Source organism: Coturnix japonica, chromosome 3 (genome assembly GCF_001577835.2).
Source record: "Coturnix japonica isolate 7356 chromosome 3, Coturnix japonica 2.1, whole genome shotgun sequence".
NCBI lineage: Eukaryota > Metazoa > Chordata > Aves > Galliformes > Phasianidae > Coturnix > Coturnix japonica.
The window spans coordinates 97,907,637-97,931,389 of record NC_029518.1 but is presented as its reverse complement, the minus strand read 5'-3'; the positions used below and the strand labels follow the sequence as shown (position 1 = coordinate 97,931,389).

At 49.6% G+C, this 23,753-nt stretch overlaps 1 protein-coding gene and 1 long non-coding RNA gene across 5 annotated transcripts in view; one reads left to right on the top strand and one right to left on the bottom strand.

Annotated features, from left to right (window-relative positions):
- The window catches only part of GATA4 (GATA binding protein 4), a 26,512-nt gene extending 4,837 nt beyond the window's left edge, over positions 1-21,675 (bottom strand). Inside the window, exons 1-6 of one of the 3 annotated variants that reach the window (XM_032443484.1) lie at positions 21,465-21,675; positions 19,294-19,535; positions 2,489-2,658; positions 1,429-1,554; positions 777-864; positions 405-547 (exon numbers count right to left, since the gene is read on the bottom strand). In XM_032443484.1, coding sequence (XP_032299375.1) covers positions 405-547; positions 777-864; positions 1,429-1,554; positions 2,489-2,658; positions 19,294-19,390 — 624 coding nt within the window. In that variant the 5' untranslated portion in view covers positions 19,391-19,535; positions 21,465-21,675. Of the gene's footprint in view, positions 1-404; positions 548-776; positions 865-1,428; positions 1,555-2,488; positions 2,659-19,293; positions 20,117-21,464 lie in introns of those variants that run through there. The other 2 variants (XM_015859787.2, XM_015859786.2) reach the window with 2 other exon arrangements.
- Positions 20,225-23,753, top strand: LOC107312396. 2 transcript variants are annotated; one of them, XR_001554487.2, is made up of 3 exons: positions 20,225-20,418; positions 20,864-21,104; positions 22,959-23,753. It is a non-coding gene; the product is annotated as an uncharacterized LOC107312396 (long non-coding RNA). The 2 variants fall into 2 exon arrangements; XR_004306575.1 differs by having other exon boundaries at positions 20,226-20,418; positions 22,962-23,753.

Here is a 23,753-nt window from a genome sequence, read left to right as displayed (position 1 = left end):
CCATCCTGCTGCCTTGATTTACCTTTGCAGGGACTGGGTTAGGTGAGGGCTATGTGAGTACGCTTCTTGTATAGCTCAATGCACATCCAGCCAGTGCAGATAGACTAGAGTCCTAATGCCAAGCTTTTCTTGCTCAGGGCAAATCAAGTCATACAAAGAAAACGGATTATTCTAGATGCCCAGTTGTCCATTCAGAACTTCTGCTTATCATTAAGCATCCACACCATGCTCTAAACATGGTGACAAGGATGTGTATTATTGCCCCATCCCATATTTCCTACTGTGAACTTCTAGATCCCGGCATTGAAAAGAGGCAACCTCTTACTACAGAGAAGGTTTTTAAGATGTTCTTCTCCCCTTATCTACCACTCTCATATCCATCTCTATCCCGCTACCCTCTGTACCTGAGAAATTGGGCTGGGGTGCCCGTAGTGAGATGAGAGCCCTGGTTCTGTTTTTATGGGGCGCATTTCCTCAGTGGTCGTGGCGCTGCTGCTGCTACTCGTGGAGCTCGTGGTCGGGGTAAGACTCTCACTGCTGGATGGACCTGTGGGAAAGCAGATGGTAAATCGGGCTACTCCCAAAGGCCTTTCGTTTCAAAGCACTCAACGTTATTGTAGGTTAAAAAGGCTGAAAGACATTCCAGCATCCCCCATTTTTGAAGAACCAGCCCATTGTGTCGTTGGGTGTCTGGCTCATACAGCATAAATCCAAGTGGCCAGAAACATTACTGCGCATGTACGCACACACCATTAACTCTCCTTTTTAATGCTTACCTGCTGACGTCTTTGTTTTGTTCAGGTTCTTCGGCTTACGCTTCCTTGTCTGAATGCCCTCTTTTCTCATTGCTAATGGCCTTGGAACCTGTGGACCCAGATATACAAGTACATTGGTTTCTGTATGTCCGTATGCTCACCTAGGACATGACTCCAGCTCTACCTCATCGTCTCCACAAAAACCATCAGATTTAATTGAAAGCAGAAATAAATTGGAGCCCAAAGTCACTGGTCAGCATTGCTGTGCAAAGAGTGATGTCAAAGCTACAAAGTGTGCTTCTGAATGGGAATAGATGGGCTTTTTTACAGCATAGATATTGAGTGATTGTTTACTTTCCTGTTGAACTTGGAGATGAAGATGTCTTTCTGGCCAATGGAAAGCCACCCAATCTGTATGGGGAGTCCCCACTATTAGGAAGAGACTGTCTGGGCACCTGTGTAAGAGAAGTCATCTATATTCCCTTAAGAGTACATCCAGGTGGTGGCTGGGGGCTGATGCCCCACAAGGAGGGACCCAGCCCTTGTTTGTGCTTAGGAGGCAGGCATTTCACTAAAGTGCATTTAGGTAGGGAAGAATCTGGGCCTAATTTGTGGGTCACCTTTGTGCTGTGAGCACCCTCCCCATAACAGTTAAAAGGAAACAAGGCTTTACCCCATGGAGCTTCATGTAGAGGCCGCAGGCGTTGCAGACGGGCTCACCCTCAGCGTTCCGGCGCCAAAGGGTGGTGGTGGTCGTGTGGCAGTTGGCACAAGAGAGTCCGACACGACGAGAAGCCGACTGTGAGAGAAAATAGAGGGGGAAAAAAACACATCAGCCCTCCAGCAGCATCTCAGATCCCCGTGAGTTTGCTCCAGGTCACAGAATCATGGAATACCCAGTGCTGGAAGGGCAATACCTACAAGGACCATCCATTCCAACTCGCCACCAGCTTGGCTCAGCCCAAGGCTGGAAGGGCTTTTCACCAGAGGGCGCTGGGTGGCTGTGACTGGTGGCTGTGCTTTAAGCCACAGGTGTCATTTTAGGCACTTGCAGGGAATGGTTGGGTTTGAGCAGAGTCAGCTTTATGCTATGTGAAGTGCAGGGCAGGCTTAGGATGAAGCCATGTGGAAGATGAGTCTCTGAAGGAAGGCTTGCTGGCTCCTGGTTGCCTAGGGGCCATGACAGCCCCATGTCCCTGGGGCATAGACACACAGCCCCTCCCAAAACTCCCCTCCAGAGCAGGTTGGGATGGGCAGAATATCAACACTAAGATATTCCCATTCCCCACGAATGTCCCATCCTGACCCCTCGGCCTTTGGGATGATCACCTGTCCCAGAAGCTCTGCTTTAGCTTGTCCAATTGCAGCAGCAAACAGGGTGTCCATAAAAGGTGTCTGACCAGCATGAAGTGAGAGCACTATTAGTTTGGACAGTACAATATCATAGAGCTAATCAATATTGCTGAGTTTGGAAATCTGGACCAAACCCACCTGCGTTGGGCACATAGAGACTACAGAATAGAAATATCCCTGACATCACCACCTAGCTGTCACCTTTTTATCATAGAATCATTTGAGTTGGAAGGGACCCTTCAAGGCCATCTGTCCCACTCCCTGCACTGAACAGGGTCACCCACAGCTCCGTCAGTGCTCACAGCCCATCCAGCCTGACCTCGGCTGTCTCCACCCTTGCACACAGCCTTACCCAAATTCGCCCTGTGCTGCTGACTTACCAGCCTCCGCTGAGGTTTGAACAAGGGCCGGTTGATGCCGTTCATCTTGTGGTAGAGCCCGCAGGCGTTGCACAGGTAGTGGCCGGTGCCATCCTTCCTCCAGAGCGGGGTGGACATGGCCCCACAGTTGACACATTCTCGCCCCTCTGAATAATCATCAAAGAATTCTGCTGCCATGATGGGAGAGAAAGGAAAATGCTTGGTTAGTTAAGCGACTCTACGTGAAATTTTTTGGCTCTGGTTCTCAGTGTTTGAACCCAGCAGTGATGGTTACAGAAATCACCAGCAATCAGAGTTGATAAAGTGCAAGAAACAGCTTTTCTTCCACAAGGAAGCCAATGTAATTATTGGGAAGAGAAACCCCTTTTCCTGTCATACAGTGTTGGCTGGAAGGTTTCTGTGGCAGCAGGGATGTGCTGGGACACAGATACAGGGAGACAGAAATAGAAACCTTCCCTTCTGCTCTGACGTTATCCAATTTTCAAGACTGGACATAGCCAGGGCAAACAGATTGGGGCAGGCACACGACTGTGATTACAGTCCAGACAAATTGCCTTTGACCATGGAAAAACACAAGCCTGGACTCACAGATCAGAACTGCCCAGAAGCAGCTCCTGAACAGAGATGTCACAGATTTGGATGCAAATCTCCATCCTGGTGCATTCACTCATCATGGTCCAGGTTCACCCTCCACTGTGGCTCAGCTGTGGCTGTGACATGATGGTAAGGGTGAGCGTGTGAGGCTGGGGCAGCCCCATCCTTCTGGCTGCAACCAGTCCCTGTCATCTGCATCTCGACAACATCACCACTTGGAAAGGCAGCTCACCCTCAGATACAAAGCCCTCTAGAAGCTCAATCAGCCCAACACACTTCACCTAATAAAAGACAAGTACCAGCGATAGGCCTGTTTGAGATGCAAATGTAGCTACATGCAGTTGGCAAGGCCCTTGAAAATGCATATTGCTGCTGGAAGAATATCAGCTGTTGAGGTCAGGCTGGGGAGAGTATTCTGGGAAATGGGGTTACAAACCCATTCCTGCCTCTGGGTTTCCCTTCCACCCAGACACTGTAATCAAGGCATGCACATGTTCTTCTACCAGCAGCAAAAAGGAAGGTTAGATAAGAAATTAATTGGAGAGAAGAAGAACAAATAGCATCAAAAGGCTCCATCACTTGGCGTAGGCTGGGAGTAAACCAGGCTGCTGAAAAAGCATGATCCCCAATATGATGCATGACGCAGGAGACATTCAGAGGATGGTAAAAGCTTTGCACTGAGACCTTCAACCTCCACATACCAGTATAGCATTAACTCACAGCATGCTGGTACTAACACTGCTATACCTTCCCACCTGCTGCCTGTACAAGAATCTCAGCTTTCTGCTGTAAGTCAGGTCCCCTAACAACAAACCAACAGAACTGCATTTTTTGCAGATCTGTGTCTCAGTTGCATGTGGATTCTATGCTATCTTGTAAGGGTTATATTCAAACATCAGCCTTGTTTTCTCTCTTCTCCTGCTCTACAGACTGCTTTTGGAAAATCAGTAGAAAACTATATGTCTATAGAGAATCATGGAACCATAGAATGGCCTGGGTTGAAAAGACCACAATGATCATCCAGGTTCAACCCCCTGCTGTGTGCAGGGTCACCAACCAGCAGCCCAGGCTGCCCAGAGCCACATCCAGCCTGGCCTTGAATGCCTGCAGGGATGGGGCATCCACAGCCTCCTTGGGCAACCTTGGGCAACATGGAGAAAGATTCGTATGAGCTTAGTTTTTTTTTCTAGAAAACCAGGCTAAAAATGGCAAAAGTTGCTAGAAAACAGGAAATGAGTGCACCCAAGGGTCTCAGGAGCCTGAAAAGGAATCTGGTATCTTCTCAGCTGCTTATGGAAACCTCATTAGCTTTGAGCAGTGCTGGTGGTTTAGGAAAGATGGGAATCCCTCCAGGTGGTTTTTGTACATGTGGACTCAGTGATGCTACAACTATAATGCCTCACTTTCCCCTTTAAAATCATCACCGAGTCACAGCCAAAATCCAGATCAAATGAACTTCCTTTGAAAAGAGGAGGAATTGGAAGAGTTGGTCAGGAAAGAACTCATTTCCTTGAAAAATCTCAAGAAAGGAAAACATTTCACCATTATTCTTTTTTTTTTTTTTTTCATCTTAGAAATTGCTGAGGTTTTGGATTAATCATTTCCCCCTCCAAAAAAAAAGTGACTTTATTTTCAGAGTAATTTTCATCTTGTGAGAAAATCCTTTCCTCTTTGAAACTAGGTCAGCTCAGAGTCATTGATGCAATACAGGGAGAGCTGGGCATAGCAGGGGTGGTCCAGAGACAGCAGTTAAAACCCTTGGCTGATTTCAGTTGTGCCCTTGAATAATAATCACAAAATATCATCTTTGCTGGAGAATTTTATGCCAGAAAACCAAAATCTGAAGGCTTTTAATAAAAGTAAGAAAAAGGCAAAAGCTTTGGAAATGTCAAGAGCTGGACTAGCCCTTGGTTAGGGTAGCGTAAGTACGACTTTCCACTCTCAGATGTAGACAAAGGTGAGCCTTGTGAAACTCTAATAAATAGGAATAACCAGAGATGGAGAAGGAGCAGACTTTGTTCCCAGGTCACACTGAGGCTCCACGCAATGGGTGGCTCTCCCTAATGACAGCTTCATGGGGAGATAGCAGATGGGTGCGTCCCCTGCATGCACTACACAGCTGTGAGTCAGAAGATGACGTCTGTGGAGTGCAAGCACATTAAAGCCATTCCTAGAGTCATGTCGGGGCTCTTTGACTTCAACAAGTCTCACCTGGAGGAGAAATAGCCTCTCTTTATTCAAGGTGTGCTCGGTGATGGCAAGTTCCTCCCAGCAGGGATGTTCTCGAGAAGGATGTGTCTTGGAAACTACTCAAGATTGACTCAGAGAAGATAATGCAGGCTTACTGAGCACCTTTCAGTGAATAAAAGGGAGACTTGTTTTGGAACCAGTGGAGAAAAGGCAAAAGACTAGATTGCTTCCTAAAGGAGGTGCTCCAATTTCATAGCGTCACTAAATTCAGGGCTGAAGTTGTGAAGGGAAGCCTTCTGAAATGGATTTACGTGTGGGTCTATAAAATAATAAGGTCACCTTAACAGCAGTAACCCACCAAGTTTGACATGGCCAGATGTCCAAGACATAGGAAACCCAAATGCTCAAAATAGCTGTTCATTTTTTAAGGCATGGGCAATGATCTTTGCCTGCCTCCTTCCCCTAGGTGCATAACTTGGAGGAAGGACCCCTTCTCATGCATGGGTTCTCATGAGAAGGCCACAGCATCTCCAAGGTCCTCACTGAGACAAGGCCATTCCTAATGCTCTGAGCCCACAGTAACAGGAGCCATCTTCACAGGCCTCCTTTGGACCCTCTAATATTTTTATGTCCTTCTTATATTGTGGCACCCAAATCTGCACCCAGCTTGGGGCACGCTTGCTGATTGCTTCCTTTGCCCTTTGTTATAAATAGCAGGGCTTAAGGCATGGCAGACTGGAGGCTCCCCAAGAGAAGCAGCAATGTGTTTTCTTGGCTGCTGTGTTGGGGCTGGAGCTCTAAATCCTGGCATTATGAGATCCCCTGACACTTATTCGTTCCCTCACCTTGTACTAACAGCCGGGAAAGGAAATGGTTATTCAGGCAGCAAATTGCCCAAACGGCTCCCAGAGGGACCTGAACAATGGACTGGAAGGAAAGGCTCCCCCAGTTGCACTCAGGGCAACAATTTCCGTTTCATGGTGCAGGAGCCACTGCCTGATAATGGAGATTTATGGGCCCGTCCGGTGACTTCTGTCATAGCCTTTCTGCTAGGAGGACCTCCTCGAAAGGTTTAGTCACCCTCCCAAAGTCAAGTATGGAGCAGGATTGAGGAAAGGAGAATGTTTGCCAGTTGGGCTAGGAAAGAAACGGTCCCGTGGTTGGAACAGCCTTGGTTGGAACAGCCTTCCTTGCCACGTGTGCTAGAAAGTCTCGTGTTCCTCTTCGAAGGCTCAGCTCTCGGAGTGACTTTGCCCAACCCTTATCTTAGATTATATCGGTCTTGTGATCATTTGGGCCTTTTTTTTTATGGGTTGGATCCCTAAACCTGGTGTTGGCTAATGCTAACGGCTTTCTATTTAATGCTTTATCAAACCCTGCCCCTAGTCCATGAAGGAGCTGCTCACAGAACCATGCTGAATGACCCAGCTTGTGGAGTAGGTGGGTTTGGTCCTGGCCTGGTCCCAGTCACTAGCTTACGACAGATCTTTTTCCCCTCACACCTACTGTTTATGAAGGCTGCAAGGTCCCCAGGGCAGGAAATGTCACTTGTGTGTTGCACAACAGTCTCCTAATCTTGGGTGAGGCCTTGAGCATGCTAATGGCAGAAATACTTTCCACAATGGGACGTTTAGTCCCTAAGGAGCTGGGAGCAACTCTTTAAGTGGGGCAGCAAGGGCTATTGGGGTAAAAGCATTCATGGATATGGCCCTTAGTCATTGGGAGGGGTTCTTTACATCCACCGCCAGGTCCACAGAGAGCAACCAGTGAGGACAATGCAGGGCTCAAGGAGAAAACAGATCTGAGACGCCAGGCAGCCCGCACCTACAGGCAGTATTCCCAGCATGACTGGGGCATGACAGCATCTTCCTCCACAGAGGATACAGCCTTCTTGAAATCTGAGTACTTCTGCCTTTCCAGGCAAGAGAATCAGATACCCTCACATAACCAAGTTGATCAAGGGGATATTGCCCAAGGCTTGAATCTGAAGGGAGCTTGAATGTCCCTCACTGGGTCCTTTGCCCACCTCTCGCAACCCCAAATCTACCAGTATACCCATTCCTAAGCCTGTACCTTCTGACTGTGAGGCAGGGCTTTTCTTTAACAACCTTAAATTTCTCATCCTAGGAGAAATCACCTTCAGCAGGTGAACCCAAAGGATCAGTACTCAGAGGAATTAAACAGTATGAGCACCGCTGAAGGAGAGATTTTGAGTTTAGAGTTTCCGTTCCCAAACCAGCCTCTAGAAGGAGACAAAGAGCCCTTCTTGCACACATTTAGGTCAGACCTGCATGAGATACAGCAACAAGGTTGTCTCCTTTCTTCTGCCCTCCAGCCCCTTCCTGCCCTCAACCCCTCTCTATTTGCTGGGGAGAAAGAGACTTCCATTAATATAGCACTGGAGTTTTGTTTACAGCTGGAGGGATATTTAATATCAACATTTCTCCCTGCAGAAGTGTCTTCTCAAGCCAATGAAGCAACTCAGCAAAAGAGAAGCTGTCCTTCAAACACAGCCAGGCACTTAGAGGCTCTAAACAGAGCCTGAGAGCAGTTTTCCCTGCAGAGAAGCAGTTTCCTAAAACAATTTGTTATGATAAGAGGTGAGAGCCACGTTTCTGTGTATACAGAATCCCAGATGGACTCTTGGGGGCACCAGCAGCCGAGACACAGGACATTGGGCCCTTGGACACATGGACACCCTGGGCTCTGAGAAGGTCCCAAGTCACCAGCACCTTCTGATTCAAGGGACAGCCACGACAGCATGGCAAAGGGAAATGGGATTTACCATTCCTGTCTGTTGAGGATAATTTATCCCAAATCCTAAGACAGTTTCCATCAAAAAAAGTGACAGTGTGGAAGTCCTTCCTACAGTTTCTGCCCTTTCAGGGTCCTTTTAATCAATGTTTTGCTGCAGCTGTTGGAGCTGAAAGTCACATCTCTTAAATGGGTTGAGAGTCTCCCTTGAATTGCATGACTCCAGGAGCTGAAGCTTTATGTGCTAAAAGAAAACCACTAGAAACATTCTGGTCAGATCACAGCTGTTAAAACTGCTTCTTGTTGCAGTACTGAGTCTGAGCAGGGCTAGACTGGGAAGGAAAACAGAGCAGCAGAAAACAAGGAGAGACAAAAGCAGAAGAAATAGGGAATGACTGTAAATAAGAGAGCCCACATTTATGCCTGAAAGAGATCTGCAGCCAAGAGAAAGCTGTCAGAGACTCCCTTTTCTATGGGGGCATCATCAGCTTGGCATGCAGATGGGGAACAGAAAGCCCTTGTGCTTTATCAGCTAGTGGAGCTGAGCATGTTTCTGTAAAAACAGATTCTGCCCATTGGCTTTTTCTCCCCCTTCCCATTCTCTGTCTGATTCCCCTCTGACAGCTTTGGGGCAAGATTTGCCCACTTACTCACTGTTTTAGAGACTAAGAGGGCCCAGATATGTTGTTGGCAGGGGGACTGCAAAGAGTACCCATCAGTTGCTGGGTACTTCCCAGTTGCTGCTGGGAATGCAGTTCCCCACTCACTGGTGATCTGCGTTAACACCTGACATCACCTGTGTGGTTGCTGATCTACAGGCAATGGAGAAGGGGGAGAACTCCCCACCTTGAACTGTCTGCTTAGACTAAGCAGTATTCCCCCTGCAAACCCAAGGACCCCACTCTATTGCATAGGAAGCTTTCATCCTACAATCAGGCTGAGCCACACGCCACTTTTGAAAAGGCAAAACGTGTTTCCCCTTTGCCTTGTGAAAAACCAGAGCGAGACTGTTCCTGTACAACTGTTCCCAGGCCAAATGTTTCACGTCAAGGCAAAGGGAACATCGCGTCCCTCCCCTGCAAAGCTCCCCGCTCTGCCTGCGGTGAGCCAAGGTCTATGGCACAGAGCTTTGCCAACAGCCAAGCATATTCCTTTCCTTCATGGATATGTTTTCCCCAGCTTGAAGGACAGTAGAGGTAGAAGCAGCCAAGGGACCAGCTGAAATCATGTGCTAGAGGGATGTAAGGGGAAGGTTGGTCAAATCTGGTGCCTGGAGTCGGGTTCAGCCTTGGCTTTGCAATAAGCTTCGCTTGAGCAAGTCATCTCCTTGTGACATTGTTTGTCCCTTGTGAGAAGGGAAAGGCTCACCCACTGTGTGTCTATTGCAAGGGAGTGTGGAGAACAACCAAAGCACTGCTCCAGGAATGTCTCAGCATATGGTTTCGGGAAGGAGCAAGAGGTGGTACTGGGGGCTGGCCAAGCTGGTTTATTGGAAAAGCTCTCCAGCATCACCAGGCCTCAAACCCTCAAGCCTAAATATTGTACCAGAACTGCATGGGACACACACACACTGAAGTACCATGGCTCAAACCCAAAAGACACGTTGCCTGCTGTCCAGGAGACAAATGCAAACACTTCTAAGGATGTAGGGTCCTATGTCTGCACATGGGCTGGAGATCCAGCAAACACTCCTTGTGCTACCTTAGAGTAAGGCCATCCTTTTCCCATGTCCATTGGGAAGATCACTCACATATAGATACTAGTGCATATACGCATGCAGGACGAAGGCTATTGTGATGACAGACATACTGGACGCATGTTAGATCACAGCCACCTCAGCACCCTATTTGTGCACAAGCCCATACAATGGTGTAATAAGCAGACCCATTTGTTCCTCCTGCCCATCCCTACCTGCTTACTCCTGCCCCATCAGCAGCTGCTGGCACCACCAGCCACAAGCTCATCCATCACATCCTGCAAAAAGCTTATCCCAAAAGAGAGCAGCAAAAGCTGTTGTTGCTCTGAGAATTTGCTGGCCACCCCTTGGATGACAACTCGTGATGATGGCAAAGACATTCACAAGTGAGCTCCAAGGGCCTGCTTTCTTTTGCTGGGTTGCAGACCTGATCCCACCCACCAAGGTGACCTCCCCTTTCTTCATCCTACTTACAGTTCTTACACTTGTAAATATCTGGGGCTCTTCTGATAAACAGGAGATTCCTCTGCTTATCAACTGTCCAAATATTTTTTAACAAATCTCAGATTAGCACGGATTGCTCATGGATGGGGTCTGTTTGGCAGCAGGGACCTGGAAATGGTCTTTCTCTCAGTAGACAAAGGAAAATCAGCCAGTGCTTTCCTCCTTGAAATACATCCCATCTCCAAATAAGAGCCTTAGCAGAGGCTCCACTTTGCTGACTGCAGGGGAAAGGGTGATGGTGGAAAAATGCAGAGCATCGGAGCCAAGGAAAACTTTGGATTTCCAATGCTTCTGGTTCATCTTCCAGCATGACACAGCCTTCATGTGCTCTCGGGCTGCTGGAGCCCAGCAGATTGAGCTGAAAGTCCTTAAACCACTGGAACCCAATGCTCTGTGGTTCATGCATCTACTGCAGCATCTGTTTGATGGTAGCCATCTGTCTGTCTATGGAAGTGACCTAAGTGGACTAAAGACAGAGCCAGTTCTAGGCCCAGGAAACTGATTCTATTTAGGGTCATGACAAAGAAGTATTAGGGAGAAGTTATCTGGGTGTGGCTGACAACAGGCAAACTCTTCTCAATAGTGGGAGAAGACACAAGGGACGAGCTGGGCATTAGAATAAGAGTTTAATTAGGAGGTGAGTTGGTTACCCAGAGAGGTGAGAGCATATTTACCCCCGGGCATTTCCAAGCCTCATCATGACAGAGTCAGAGCTAATGCAGATCTCAGCCAATGGAGGTGGTTGACCTCCTTTGGGCAGGTTGGACTGGACATCCCCTGGCATCCCTTGCAACCTGCAGTTCTGCCACACTGCCACAGTCAGCACTTGGACTAGATGATCTTAATGGTCTTTTCCAACCTTCATGATTCTACGATTCTATGAAGGATTTTTATCTCAGTCAGTCTTGCTTGTAGGAATAAAACTATTTGTATTATTATTATTGCATATATATTATACAAACATGTATGTGTGTATGCACAAACAAGCGTGTATAGACATATCTATTCATATAGGTATACTATACCCTAAAGAATGCTGCTTTAGCAAGCAAGAAGCATTGTGAATCAGTTCTCCTTGCTTTTGTTATTAGAATTATTATTCTGTGGCTATACAGAACATAACTATATGTTATATTAGATATATATACCATATATGCACAAATAGAATGCATACACACATATATAGATGCATAGGTTATATACTATAAAATATGTATATACCATGTATAGTAATAGATGAACTATGGAGGTTATACATTGCTTAATTCGTCAGAGCCCCATGACAGTGTTAAATGTGATGTCTGTGTACACACTGGGGCCCCTGCCCCATATTTTTAGCTCATTCATTTGGACTTTGAGGCTCAGAGCCCAGCTCGTAGTCCCACCACGCTGAGCTAGGGCTATAGGACCCCTATAAGAAGACAGACAGGCAAAAGCAGAACCTTTGTCTATGGTGATATGGAGCTGTCTGACCCCTGTCCCTTCCCTTCTCTTCTTTGATGCCTCATTCTGGATGGGAAGGCAGCTCAGAGCCATGCTGGGCAATGGACAGGGTGATTCTGTGATAAAGTATCTGCAGAGGTCAGCTCAGCATTCAGAAAGTGCAGCCCAGGCAGGTACCCGACTTATCAGGGCAACATGCAACTTGCAGTTTTTTCTAACCCAATTGATTGGACTTTTTATCTAAAATAACAGACATTATAAGATAGGCGAAAGTTGAGATAAGGAACAAAATGGAGTAGTCTAGAATCAGATCAGCTTGGGGACAGGTTCAAACTCCCACACCTGTCCCAGAGGAATCAATGAAAGTTTCTTGGCGTCGTCCACTCGTTTTGAAACGCTGCTCGAGTGGAGTGAACTTTGAGACCGCGGCGTTTATTCTGTGATTATAATTAACCTGCTCACTCGTTGTTATTGATCGCGCGTGAAGGGAGGTGACAGAGTCTGACGGGATGTTGGGCATAGAAATGGCTGCAGAGGGGGCGAGGGGCACGCAGCCCGCCCGTCCTCTGGGAGGGGACAAAAGGAAGGACTGAATATAGGAAACCCATGTAGAAAAACCTCAGTTGTGCCCAGAATCCAGAACACGAGGGTGCCCTGAGCAGCCCAGTCTAGTGCCCAGTTCAGTGATTGACAGCCGTGCCTGTGACAGGAGGTTGGAACTGGATGATCCTTGAGGTCCCTTCCAACCCAAGCAATTCTATCTATGATTCTATGATCCTCCCAGCCCAGGAGACCACGAGGAGAAGATACCCCCCAAGCAGCTGCAGCACCCAGCATGTCCCAGCTCAGCAGCCTTCCCAGTGGCCAGCGTGCCTTCCCCAAACCCATTGCAGACACCTGGAGCCGAGTGGGTGGTTCAGAGGAGCCCTGATGGCTGGGGCTCACTTCCTTACTGTTCTTTTTTACAGCTCCAGCACTTTGAGTCCTGAATGTTGAATGACGGCGGCTCTTTGGCTTGCAAACCCAATAGCTTGGCTTGTAAACTAAAATATGCATTTTTTGTTTCTTCTGGAGTATGAGCACACAGGAATTAAGGTTTCCCATCTTTCCCATTGCCCCAAATCTGCACCTTTCCCTTTGTGCAAAAGCAGAGCCTCACACGTAATCACAGAATACTGGAATCATTTGAGCTGGAAGGGACCTTTACAGGCCATCTGGTCCAACTCCCTGCAATGAACAGGGACACCTACAGCCGGATAATAATAACACGGCTCCAGAAGATGGAGGCAGGATTCCTCCTGAGATGCTCCCATCAGACACCCACCTCATCTCCAGGGATTAGGAGACATTTCCAGACAGGGCTTTTGTGATCCCAGGGTTAGAAGCAGCCGATACCAGGAGGGAAGAGCTCAGCCACACGCACCCCTGCTCCAGCTGCCCCTTCCCCACTGATGGAAAACTCGCTTTCCCTGGCTTTCCATGAATTATTTTTTCCCTTCCTTCACAAACAGGCTGAATTTCCAATTCCCTCCCAAGGCTGTGGAGCCCAGCTGGCTCTGATAAGGGGCTCGCCAGCTTTACAGGTCGCAAAAATTAAAAGCAAATCAGCAAAACCCTTTGTGCTGCCCCATGCAAACCCTTCCAAAAAGGAAAAGGAAAGTACTGGGAGAAAAGCTGCAGGTCCCCAGTCATTTACAGGGGACTGCTCCTCTGCACCAGCTCTCAGCCTCTTTTGCTTTCAGATGGGGATGCTTTCAGCTCAGAGCAGGCAAGATGTTGTGGTGGTGTTGCTTTGTTTTGTGCTGTTTTCAGTGTTTAAAATGTTTGCTTTCCAGATGCAAATCCAAAAGGAAACGTGGTACCTGTGATGAGTACAGCACACCTCCTGAGAGAAGGCTGGGAATACCTGGATGGACCCAGTGGGGAAACTGAGGCACGGGGCAGTGCACAGGGTCTGAGCACTGGGACAGGATGCTTGGCTCACAATACTTTCCTTATTTAAGCAGCAGAAAGACACAGATTTGCTCCTCCTGAGTCCTACAGGGACTATGGGTGCCCAGAGCCACCAAAGAGAACTAACCAAAACCATCACCATGCCGGAAAACAGCCAGGAAAAATAAATATCACTAAGCACATCTTGGCAAGCAAATAAATAAATAAACAAATCAGCTTTTACTTCCAGTTGGTGCTGCCCCAAACTTGGCTTTAAAACCCAGGCGCTGCCAACAGCAGAAGGAAGGCTGAGCCGTTTCAGCGCCGATGACGGGGTCAGATCCCTGCTAGGCTCAGGAATCTTTGCCTGGGGGAGAGATCCCAACTCCTGCTTGTGCACAGAGAGAGAAATCTCAACCAAGTGCATGGGTTGCCTTTGCTCGGGCATGCGGGAAATTTTGCAAACACAGCCCAGCCGCCAGGACCTCTCCTCCACGCTATGCTTTCCCTAAACAAAACCCCAAAAACCTGAACACCCCCATGGAAAAACCCCATTCCTGCAACCACCTCTGAGGAGACCTTACAAAGCATGCACAGCACAGGGATTTCCAAAAGAGCCTTCCATTTGCTCGTCCCCCATTGCAAGAGGCAATGACGATGGAATTATTTTCAGCCGCTGTCACGCACATGTGAGCACCCGCGTCTGAGGACCTCACTGCTCAGGAATGGCAGATAATTGGCTTTAATTGTCATTATGGATGTATTTACAGCTCGGACCGGTCACCGTGACCGATCATGTGAGGGCGGCTCGTGGAAGGTTGGAGGGGTTTAATATTTCGCTGTGCTGCAGGACGGTAACAGGCAGCTCTAAGCAACATTGGCCCAAGGGTTTGATTTTTCCCTCACCCTCCCAAAACGAGCAAACCCCCCTCCAACATTAGGTTGAGATTTGATTGTTATTTGGCGTCATTTGGGATGCAGAAGCACGTTTTCTCCTATTTCCCCGCTTATTTAAGCGGCGTTTTGCAGCCGCGCGCGAAAAGCAGATTTACACCTTCCTGCCAGACAGCCTGAAGGCAGCGGGAGCTCGGGACCCATCTGCGGGGGGAACAGCTGAATATTCCCCAGCCTCTGAATAATGACACACGTCTCTTGTGCCCAGCAAGCCACCCTGATACAACTCAGCCTTCGGGTTTCGGCAGTGCAGCCGCATTGCAAACATCGGCGTGCATCTTCCTCTGCTCCCAGCAGCACCACGAGCCCCGTCTCTGCACCCCTTTTTGGTAAGCAAGCAATACGAAAGGGCACACCAGGCTTATAGATGTGGAAAGGAATTTGGGGACAAAATGTCCAAAAAAAACCTGGTCTGCCTTCAGTCCTTTTTCCCTATCCGCCTAAAGCTCAGCAGGTCTCAAGGAGCAAAATTGCAATCCACAGCCCTTCGGCAATGAGAAAGCATTGAAAGTTTGGAGTTTTCTACTTTAGCAATGCTCTTAACTCTTGGTTTTGTGTCTGTGTATGCTGAAAATTGCCTTTTTTCACATCCTTATTCTCACAGCCCCAACACTGCCGACCTCCAAGCACGGATCCCTGCTCACCTCGCGGGGCTCCTGCTGCTTTTTCACCTGGCTTGGGATTTATTTGCTAGCCCGTGCATTGCTGCAAGGGGAAGATTTTTCCAGGCCAGTGTTTCCAAGCTCCCATTGGGGTTTTCCATTCAAAAAAGAAAAAGAAAAAAAAAAAAAAAAAGGAAATTTCTCCATTTGAGATAAGAGAGAAGCACCTCTGCCGGTTGAGCCAAGGTTCCTCCATCATCAGAAGAGCACAGAAGCAACAGGATTGGGTCCAATTCCCTCTGCTAAACGCCCCCTGATAAACCCTCATCTATTTCCAAAGATTTCATATATTTCCCCCCCAAAACTGATGGAAATAAATGTGGAGACAGAGAATGATGGGCTGTGCTCTGAAGAAAGAAATCACTGCTTTTTTTTTTTTACAGTGATAAAGACATGCATTGAAGTTCGTATTGAGAGGAGAAAAAAAAAACGAGTCGTGGTTTGATAAAGTGTTGGACTTGGAGCCATTTCCCATTGCCTTCAATTCCACTGCTTTGTAAATATATATACATAAATATATATACAAAATCTCTAATACATGATGTTGCACATACTGCACCACAGCTGCTCTGTGCAACATGCCTGTTTGCACTGAGTAATTAAAGCGCTGTTTCCAGTGATGAATCTACATCATTAATCTATTGTTGCCACTTTATTTGCAGTTTGAAATATGTTGTTTGGGGATGCGAAGGGGGTAATGAAAAGAATAGCACACTCAAACCCTGCATCTCTATCCCTTAATTCTGTGGGTTTTACCCCAGGTTCCAGACTGTGCTCTATGGCCACAATTGTGGAGGGCTGTGATTGATCCATTTTCTCTCAGCGGTGAATTTTTGCAAAGGGGAAAGGAGTTGAAGGAGAAAGCATCCTGGGATGCTTCCCTCACCCCAAAGCTGAAGTGTTCAGAGTGGTGCCTTTGAGCAAAAGCCGGACCTCATCCTTCCCACTGCTGCCCCGGGGCATCTGCGGGTAGGGCAGGGGGTGTTGTGAAGGCAATGAGTCACCAGCCCGGGGATGCTACCAGGCAAAGCTCTTCACATCCCTATGGGAAAGCGTTAAGATCTGGTTCCCAATCTCCCAACAGCACCAAAAAAAAAAACCAAAAAAACCCAAAAACACCCCACAACATTTTCCAACCGAGCACAGCGTCTGCTCAGGGCTTTGATCTCTGCAATGCCTGGCTGGGGACTTGGCAAAAGATGGAATGAAATGCAAAGTTCCAGCAGCTGCCCTTCCTGTGGTTCTGATGCCATGATTCGACAACCTACGATCCTATGGCTCTGTGAGTCAATGATTCTATGATTATACGACCCTCTGATTCCACAGCTCTGTGTTTCTACAACTCCACAATCCATTGATTCTACGATTCTACCATTCTACAATACAGTTCTACTATAATTTGGTGATTCACTGTTTCTACAGTTCTACAACCCTATGGTCCCACGATCCCATGATTCTATAAAATGCCCCATGCCCTGCTGTGCTTCTAAGAGCAACAGCAAAATTCAGCCCCCTTTGGACTGCTGGAGAAAAAAAAGTAAAGGAAAATCAAAACAACAGCGAGAAAAAATAAAAGCAGCAGCAAACAAACAAAAACTCTTTCTACTTTGCTTCCGTTTTTATTCTGTTTTGCAGAAGTTTGCACCCGCTGCACTGAAGAAATGCAATCAAACTGCAATGGGATCGCAGTGGGATGGGGAAGCAGCGTCTGTCTGCCGTCCCCGTGGTGCAAATTGCCTCAATCCACACTTGTCTCCGCCTGGCCAGGGGGAAATATTGAGCTGCTCTTCTGCACTGGTTTTGGGGTGGATTTCAGGGATTTCAGGGCAGCTGGGAGCAGCAGGAGGGGCTCCTGGAAGGGTACAGCCCATGTCCCATCCCCACACCTACAGCAAGTTCACGGCCTCAGGCTGCCAGCTCCGATCCTCCCTGCGGGGTAATGGAGTGCAACCCCAAACCTCCAGAAGCCCAAGCGTGGCATCGTGAACACGCACCATTCTTTTATTTTCATTTTTCCCTATATTTATTTATGCTTCCCAGACTGCTTTTTTATACCACGGAGCTGCTATGGCACCCCAAATCCTTCCTACTGGGGAAAAGCAAGAAAGCATTTCTTTTAGTATTGTTTTCTATCACCTTCGAGTGCAGTTTCACTGAGCTTTTCCTGCAGCACTTTTTATCAGTGAGAAATAAATGCCGTTCCCAATTGCGGAGAGTACATTTATGAGTCTGCAATTCCAGCTACGTCTGCACACACTTGATCTTCATTAGTAATAATAATTAATATTATGGTACTGGCAGACCGCCCTGCAATTAGCGCTGTCCAAAGGTGGCATTTTCCACTAAGCAAAATCGCTGGAGGAAAATGGAAGTGCGGCAAAGACTGCTTGTTTTAACAGAGCCTTGCGCCAAGGGTTACGTTTCCACCCAGAGATTGTGCAGAGAAAGAAAATATCCTAAGGAAAGGCCAAGGAAAGAGCTCGGGCTCCAGCATGTCCTGAGCTGCCCACCAAGGAGCTGCCTTCCCCGCCATCCCCATTTCTGTCTGCACCCTGAATTTTGGGCAGCTTCACCCCATCGGCGCGGTGCGACGTGAGAGCCCGGCACAAAGCACGGGGAGGCCACAGCCACGGGGCAACGGCGCAGAGCTCTGCTCAGTGTGGCGCTTGGAACAACCAAATCACCTGAAAGCTGCCCAGTATTTCTGCAGCTGCAAGTCTTCGTGTTGATCATTTCATTTTCCTAAGGGGTTTTCATGGCTAAGAACTCATCTGCGACCACTGCGTAAAGGCGGGATATTTTTTTTTCCCATAGGAAGAGATGCCACGGTAGTCAAATAGAAATGCATAAGTGATCCAATTCAGCTCCTGGGTTTCCTGCACATTCACCATCACACAGCTTCCCAAAACCTCAATGGCCTTTTATCCTTGTAGATGCTCTGTTCCCCATTTTAAGCAGTCTCTTAATGCTCAAAGAAAGCAGGGCCAAGCCTTCGCTGACACCCAACTTTCACTTTGATAACGCCTAAAAATAACACAAAAAACAGAGAAAACCTCATGGGATGAGATGGGAAATGTGCCCTCTAAAATGCAGGTTAAAAAGTGCAATCCTGAAATTTACCAGCCAACAAACGCGAGCCATTTGCCTTTCGTTTTGTTAACTCCAAAGCACAGCGATACCTCCACGAAGAGATCGTGGGCAACAGAAAGAGACCTATAAGGGCAGCCCCTCGGCCTCGCTCTTCTCCCCATTTCTCATTTTACTCTACCCAAAATACAACAGTGATATGTTAAGCCCTGTGGGGCAATTTCCTTGGTTTTAGGACAGGGCTGCTTATGGAAATTTGGGTGTCGGCCACAAACGGGGATCGGCTCAAGGGATCCCATATGGGATTTTGGCAACCAGGACTCTGAAGTCCAATTCTGGGGCACTTGGCTGTGCTGATCCATCCAGGACACCCCAAAAAAGCCAAAGCGAGTGCAAGAGGCTGTAAGAATGAAAGTGGATGTGTTTCTTCATCTCTATCACCTTCTCGAAGCCTCTAACCAGCCCTCCTAAAAATCACAAAGAGGACACGGCACTAAGCAGCCCGAGGGTGAGAGCTGAGATTCACATGCTGAATTTCTCTCATTTCATTCAGTTCCTAAATTTCCCCCTTCTGCACTGAAACCAAGCCCGTGAAGGGGCTGCCTGTGTGCTCCTACAGACTGCAATGGGATGGCCCCACAGTGCCCATGGAGCTATTTGCAGAGCAAACCCTTCCACAGGAGCTCGGCACGTGATTTCTGGCCTTTCCAGGCCTACCTCCATTTCACTTCTGCATTTTTACTTCTGGAACCGTGTCCCTTGGAAACTTTTTGCATCCATCACGGCACAACCCATAGGGAACCCCCAGCAATTTTGCATCTCTGGCAGTCGATCCATGCATCCAAAACTCTCCGGAGAGAAGGATGTGCGGATAGAGATTTGGGGAGCGCACAGAGTGAAACCCTCCCTCCTCCCTTCTCTCTCCTGCCTTTTCCCTTCTCCCTTCTCCCTTCTCCCACCCCATCCCTGCCCCAGGGTGGTGTGCTCACCAATGTTGGCGTGCCGGGCGGCCGCGGGCGTCCCTCTGCTCTGCAGGTTGTGCAGCATGGGGCTGTCGAAGGGTGAAGAAGTCCAAGTGGTGGCCATTTCGGGGCTCACATACGCTGGGTAAGGGCTGGAGTAGGAGCTGCCGAAGCCCCGGCTGTATTGCTCCCTCCCGTTAGCAGAAAGGCTCAAGGAGCTGCTGTAAGCCGCTGCGGCATCCCGCGATGAGGTGGAAGGGATGGGAGTGCTGGTGGAGAAGGAGAAGCGAGGTGACACGGGCGGGTGAGAAGATCCAGGGTTGTATGCAGCGCTTTCGGCTCCGGGTTGAGTCCAGATGGAGTGGCTGGAGACGGGGCTGGCTTGCTGGGAAGAGCCGCTGCTGGGCAGGTAGGGCAGGCTGGGGAGCATGGAGGGGACCCTGGTGGTGGGCACGTAGACAGGGGATGCGGCGGCAGCGCTGTGCATGAAGCCACCTGCCCCTTCGTAGGATGGGGGGCCGGGGTTTGCCGCCATGGCTAAGCTCTGGTACATCTCGCAGCGGGGCCCCCCAAACCCCAGATGGGTCTCCGAGTGCAATCCAGAGCGATGGGGAGGGGACGAACAACCCCGATTCCCTTCTCCAGCGCTGGAGGCAGATAAAGCGGTGTCGCGTGGGTCCAACCTCGCCGCCCTGACCGAACTGTGGCCGGCAATGGGATTTTGTCCTTCACCCCCCCCTCCCCGCCACCCACCTTCCCCACGTTCAGCAGGCCCCCAGCCAGCAGTCCTGGTCCCTTTAGCTCTTGCTTGGCCTTAGCTTCTCCCACCGGGCTCCATCCATCGGCTCCCCCCCCCCCTCAACAGTGGGGCCGGGCTGCTTAAAACCCTCGGGCAGTCTCCTCCCCGTCCAACCCCCCCCTCCACCCCCCCCCCCCCCCCCGGCCCGTCCTACACCAGCACCGGGCTGTGAGAAGGGGATGCAGGAACCCACCTCGGGGCGGGGTGGGGGGGATAAGGAGGTTAGAGCAAGGCCTAGGGCTTGTGATGAGGGGGGAGGAGGGGGAAGTGTGATAGAAAAGTCAAGAAAGGGGGGGAGCAGCCGGGAAAGGTGAGAGACAGAGAAGCCCTGGAGCAAAACCTTTGTCCCGCAGGTAGGGCCGGTGCTTTAAGCTGCTAATGCCCCCCACCCCCCCCCACCCCGGAGCTGATGTTTGATGTGGGGAAGCTGAGAACTACAGGGAGGGGTCTGGGGGGGGTGTGGTGGGGTGGGAATTAAGTTAAGCTTTTGCTTGGCCCCCAGCTGCTCTGCCCCACGTGTGTCCGTGTCAACCCACAGCCACGAGCAGGGGCTGAACAGTGCCTTCGTTTCAGTGGGGAGCAGCCCCCTGCCCAATTCCCCCTCCCACAGGGTTGTAATGCTCTTTTCACACGTGGGGGACCCACTGGGGACGTGGGGTTGGGCTGTAGGACAGAGCGAGTGCTGCGTCCTTTGGTTTTGGGAACAGAAAGCTCAGTTTCTTTGCTCACAAAGGCAAAACCCCACTAAACGGTGCTGGAAGGGGAGCGAAGCAAAATGAGTTGCTGTTTTCTTTGCAGTGGATGGATTCTAGAAAACCCGGGACCAGTTGGGGTGGAGAACTACGGCTGGAGAGTCAACTCTTGGAACTGATTGGGGTTGAACCAACAGATCCCCCAGGTTGAACCCCTCCGCCCGGCTGAATTTAGCAGCAGAAGAGATAACTGGGAGATAAGGGCTGATACCCGGCAGGACAGCAGGAGAGCGGCCGAGGGAAGGGGGAGAAGCTGGAGGCCGAGTCCTGCAGTGCTTCAGGAGCTGGTAAGGATGGCAGCAGGGTGGGGAAAGAAGGGGGTTTAGGGGGGCTCCGCTTCATCCCAAAATACAGAGTAGGGATGGGATGGTGTGTCGCCGGCTTAGCGTGAGCCCACTTCCCATTGGGGTCTCCATAGAGGAGAAGGATCCCGTGGAGGGGTGGGAAAAGGAGTGAATTCCCATCCTGTCATCAATACCAACAACAGTAATAATAACAATAATAGTAATAATAGTAATAATAATTGGACCCAAACCAAAATTGAGTCCAAAGAAACAATAGGAGGAAGTTATTGGGGGAAGCCAAGAGGAAGGGGCTTAACGAGGCGGCAGCAAGCAGGAGGAGAGGGGATGGGGAATGAGACCCACCTTGGTGCTGGGGGCAGGAGGTGGTGGGGGTCCCGGAGGGGTCCCCTCGCTGTGTGGGGCACCCCGTGTCGCGTGGGGCACCCCTCGTTGTCAGGGAGGCAGAGGACTAAGGGATGCCGGGCTCCTGCTGCGCCGATGGGGTGCAGAGGGGTAATGGGGTTTTGTCCGTGTTCCCCCCACCCCCAAAAACCCTTTTCCCCGCTCCCCAGTGTGGCCCAGCTCCCCAATCCCACTCGCTGAGTGGTTTGCCCACATCACGTGGAAGTGGGCGGCGATGAGAGGAAAGAGGTGGTGGTGTTGGAAGGGTGTGTGTGTATGTGTGTGTGTAGGGGGGGGGGGGAGGGAATTGGTATCTCTTGCACCATCAGCCGGGCGCCAGGTTTCATTGCTGTGCCAAAAGAAAAGATGTGTGTGGGGGGGGGAAGAGTAAAATAATGAAATCAAAGCACGGGCATGACTGCATGGCCAGGGAAAGCCCAGCCTCTCCATGTACCCAAATGGTGCCCACCTCGCAGAGGGGCACCCAGCACCCCAATCTGTTTTGGGATGACTCTGATCCTTTGGGACAGTCAAAGGAATTTCTCCCAGCTGCTGCCCTAATGTGTCTGGCAGAGGCCGATGGATCTAAAGGTTTAATGGGAAAATGTGGGACAGCTCAATGGACTGAGTCCCACTGAGGTCTGGAGATCTCTGCTCCCTGAAAATGAGATCATACCCCAAATATTCCCTATCACACCCGTGAGTTCCCAGGCATACACAGCTCAGAGCCCTGGGTTTGTGATGCATTTGGGGGTAGGGCTCTGAGGTACCTCTAAATGCTGGGATCTGAACAGGGAGAAGTGAGAGCTGGCTGGTGGCAAAGGATCTGGGGGCTCAGAAAGAAGGAATTACCTCCTCCCAGAAGGGATTTCTCCTCTTTAGGTTTAGGGAGCAGAGAGGTGGGGAAAGAAAGGAAGGGCAAAAGGGATTTATGTGTCCCAGCTCTGGAGCAGCTCCCAGTGGCTCCCCCAGTCCCCATTGAACCTAAGACTGGGACTCCAGAGCAGCTGGAAATGTGGCTTGGAGAGATCGGGGCAGGCAGAGCAAGAACACAATTATGGGCACCTATCGAAATAATAGAATAGCCGCAGGCAGAAGGGCAGCGCAGGCAAATAGAAGCAACAGTGATGCTTTGTGCAATGATACATACTTTGGGTTCGTGTTGGTTTCTTTTTTGCTTGTTTCTTTTTAATTGAGGGAATTAATTGGAATGTTTTCACTGAGGTTACATGCGCCTGAATACAAACACTGCGTGCAGATGGGGCTTCAAACCTGTCGGACGCTTGGATGTATAAAAACGTAGATACAATCCTGCCTAAATACGCAGCGGGATTTCTGTCCTGTGGGTAAATGTATGTGTATGGGGAAGGGAGGGGGAAAGGGGAGCTGTCGGTGTGCCGAGAAAGGAGACAGAATTGAATGTATCGATATGTCCTTTTCTTTTCCTTTCCAAAGCAGCCGCCTGCCCAGATGCGCCTGGTTCGGATTCCCGTCTCTCCTTCTCCTTGCAAGATCCCCCGGATTTCCCCTACCAGAGAAGCCCTGTGTTGAATTCCTAGAGCACATCGCCTCTTCCTTTTCTTTTACTTTTACGAAAGAGAAGAATTTCGATGGAAAACGGTAACAGCACCGCCAGGAGCTGAGATCTCAACGAGCGCCTTTAGTTTTGCCTTTCCAAATGACAACGAAACAGCCCCACAAAAAGCAGAACCCGGACCCACGTCCCTGTGCGGGCAAAGCCCCGCAGAGCCGAGCATCGAAAACGGGGACGAGAAGCGGGGGTTGAGGGGGGGGGAGAGGGAAACAGCTCTCGTCGTACCCCCCAAAAGTTGATATATCTGAATCATTATAATTAAAATCGAAAGCTGAAGTTGGGGATGTGGCGGAGAGCGGGGAAAATCAAACGATCAATTCACGAGGAAATCAATAAATGAAGAAGTCAGTCTCGGATTGAATCGCTGCGATTGCGGGGCGAAACGAAATCACGGAGCCGCAAACGAAAAACGGGGCCGGACGGCGATTCGGGCAACGAACCGCGTCCTTCCCACGCCGCTCCTCACCCGGGGGCGGTCGGTGGCCGCTCCGGGGCCGTTTTCTCCCGCATGGGAACGGGGGATGCGAACAGCGAGAGGGATCGGGGCTGCGGACGGAGAGCGAACTCATTTCCAAGCTGCTTCACGGGACCGCGCTGAGAATTGTTTCAAAATCGCTCACACGCACACAAATAAAAATGTTTAGAGAGGAAACGAA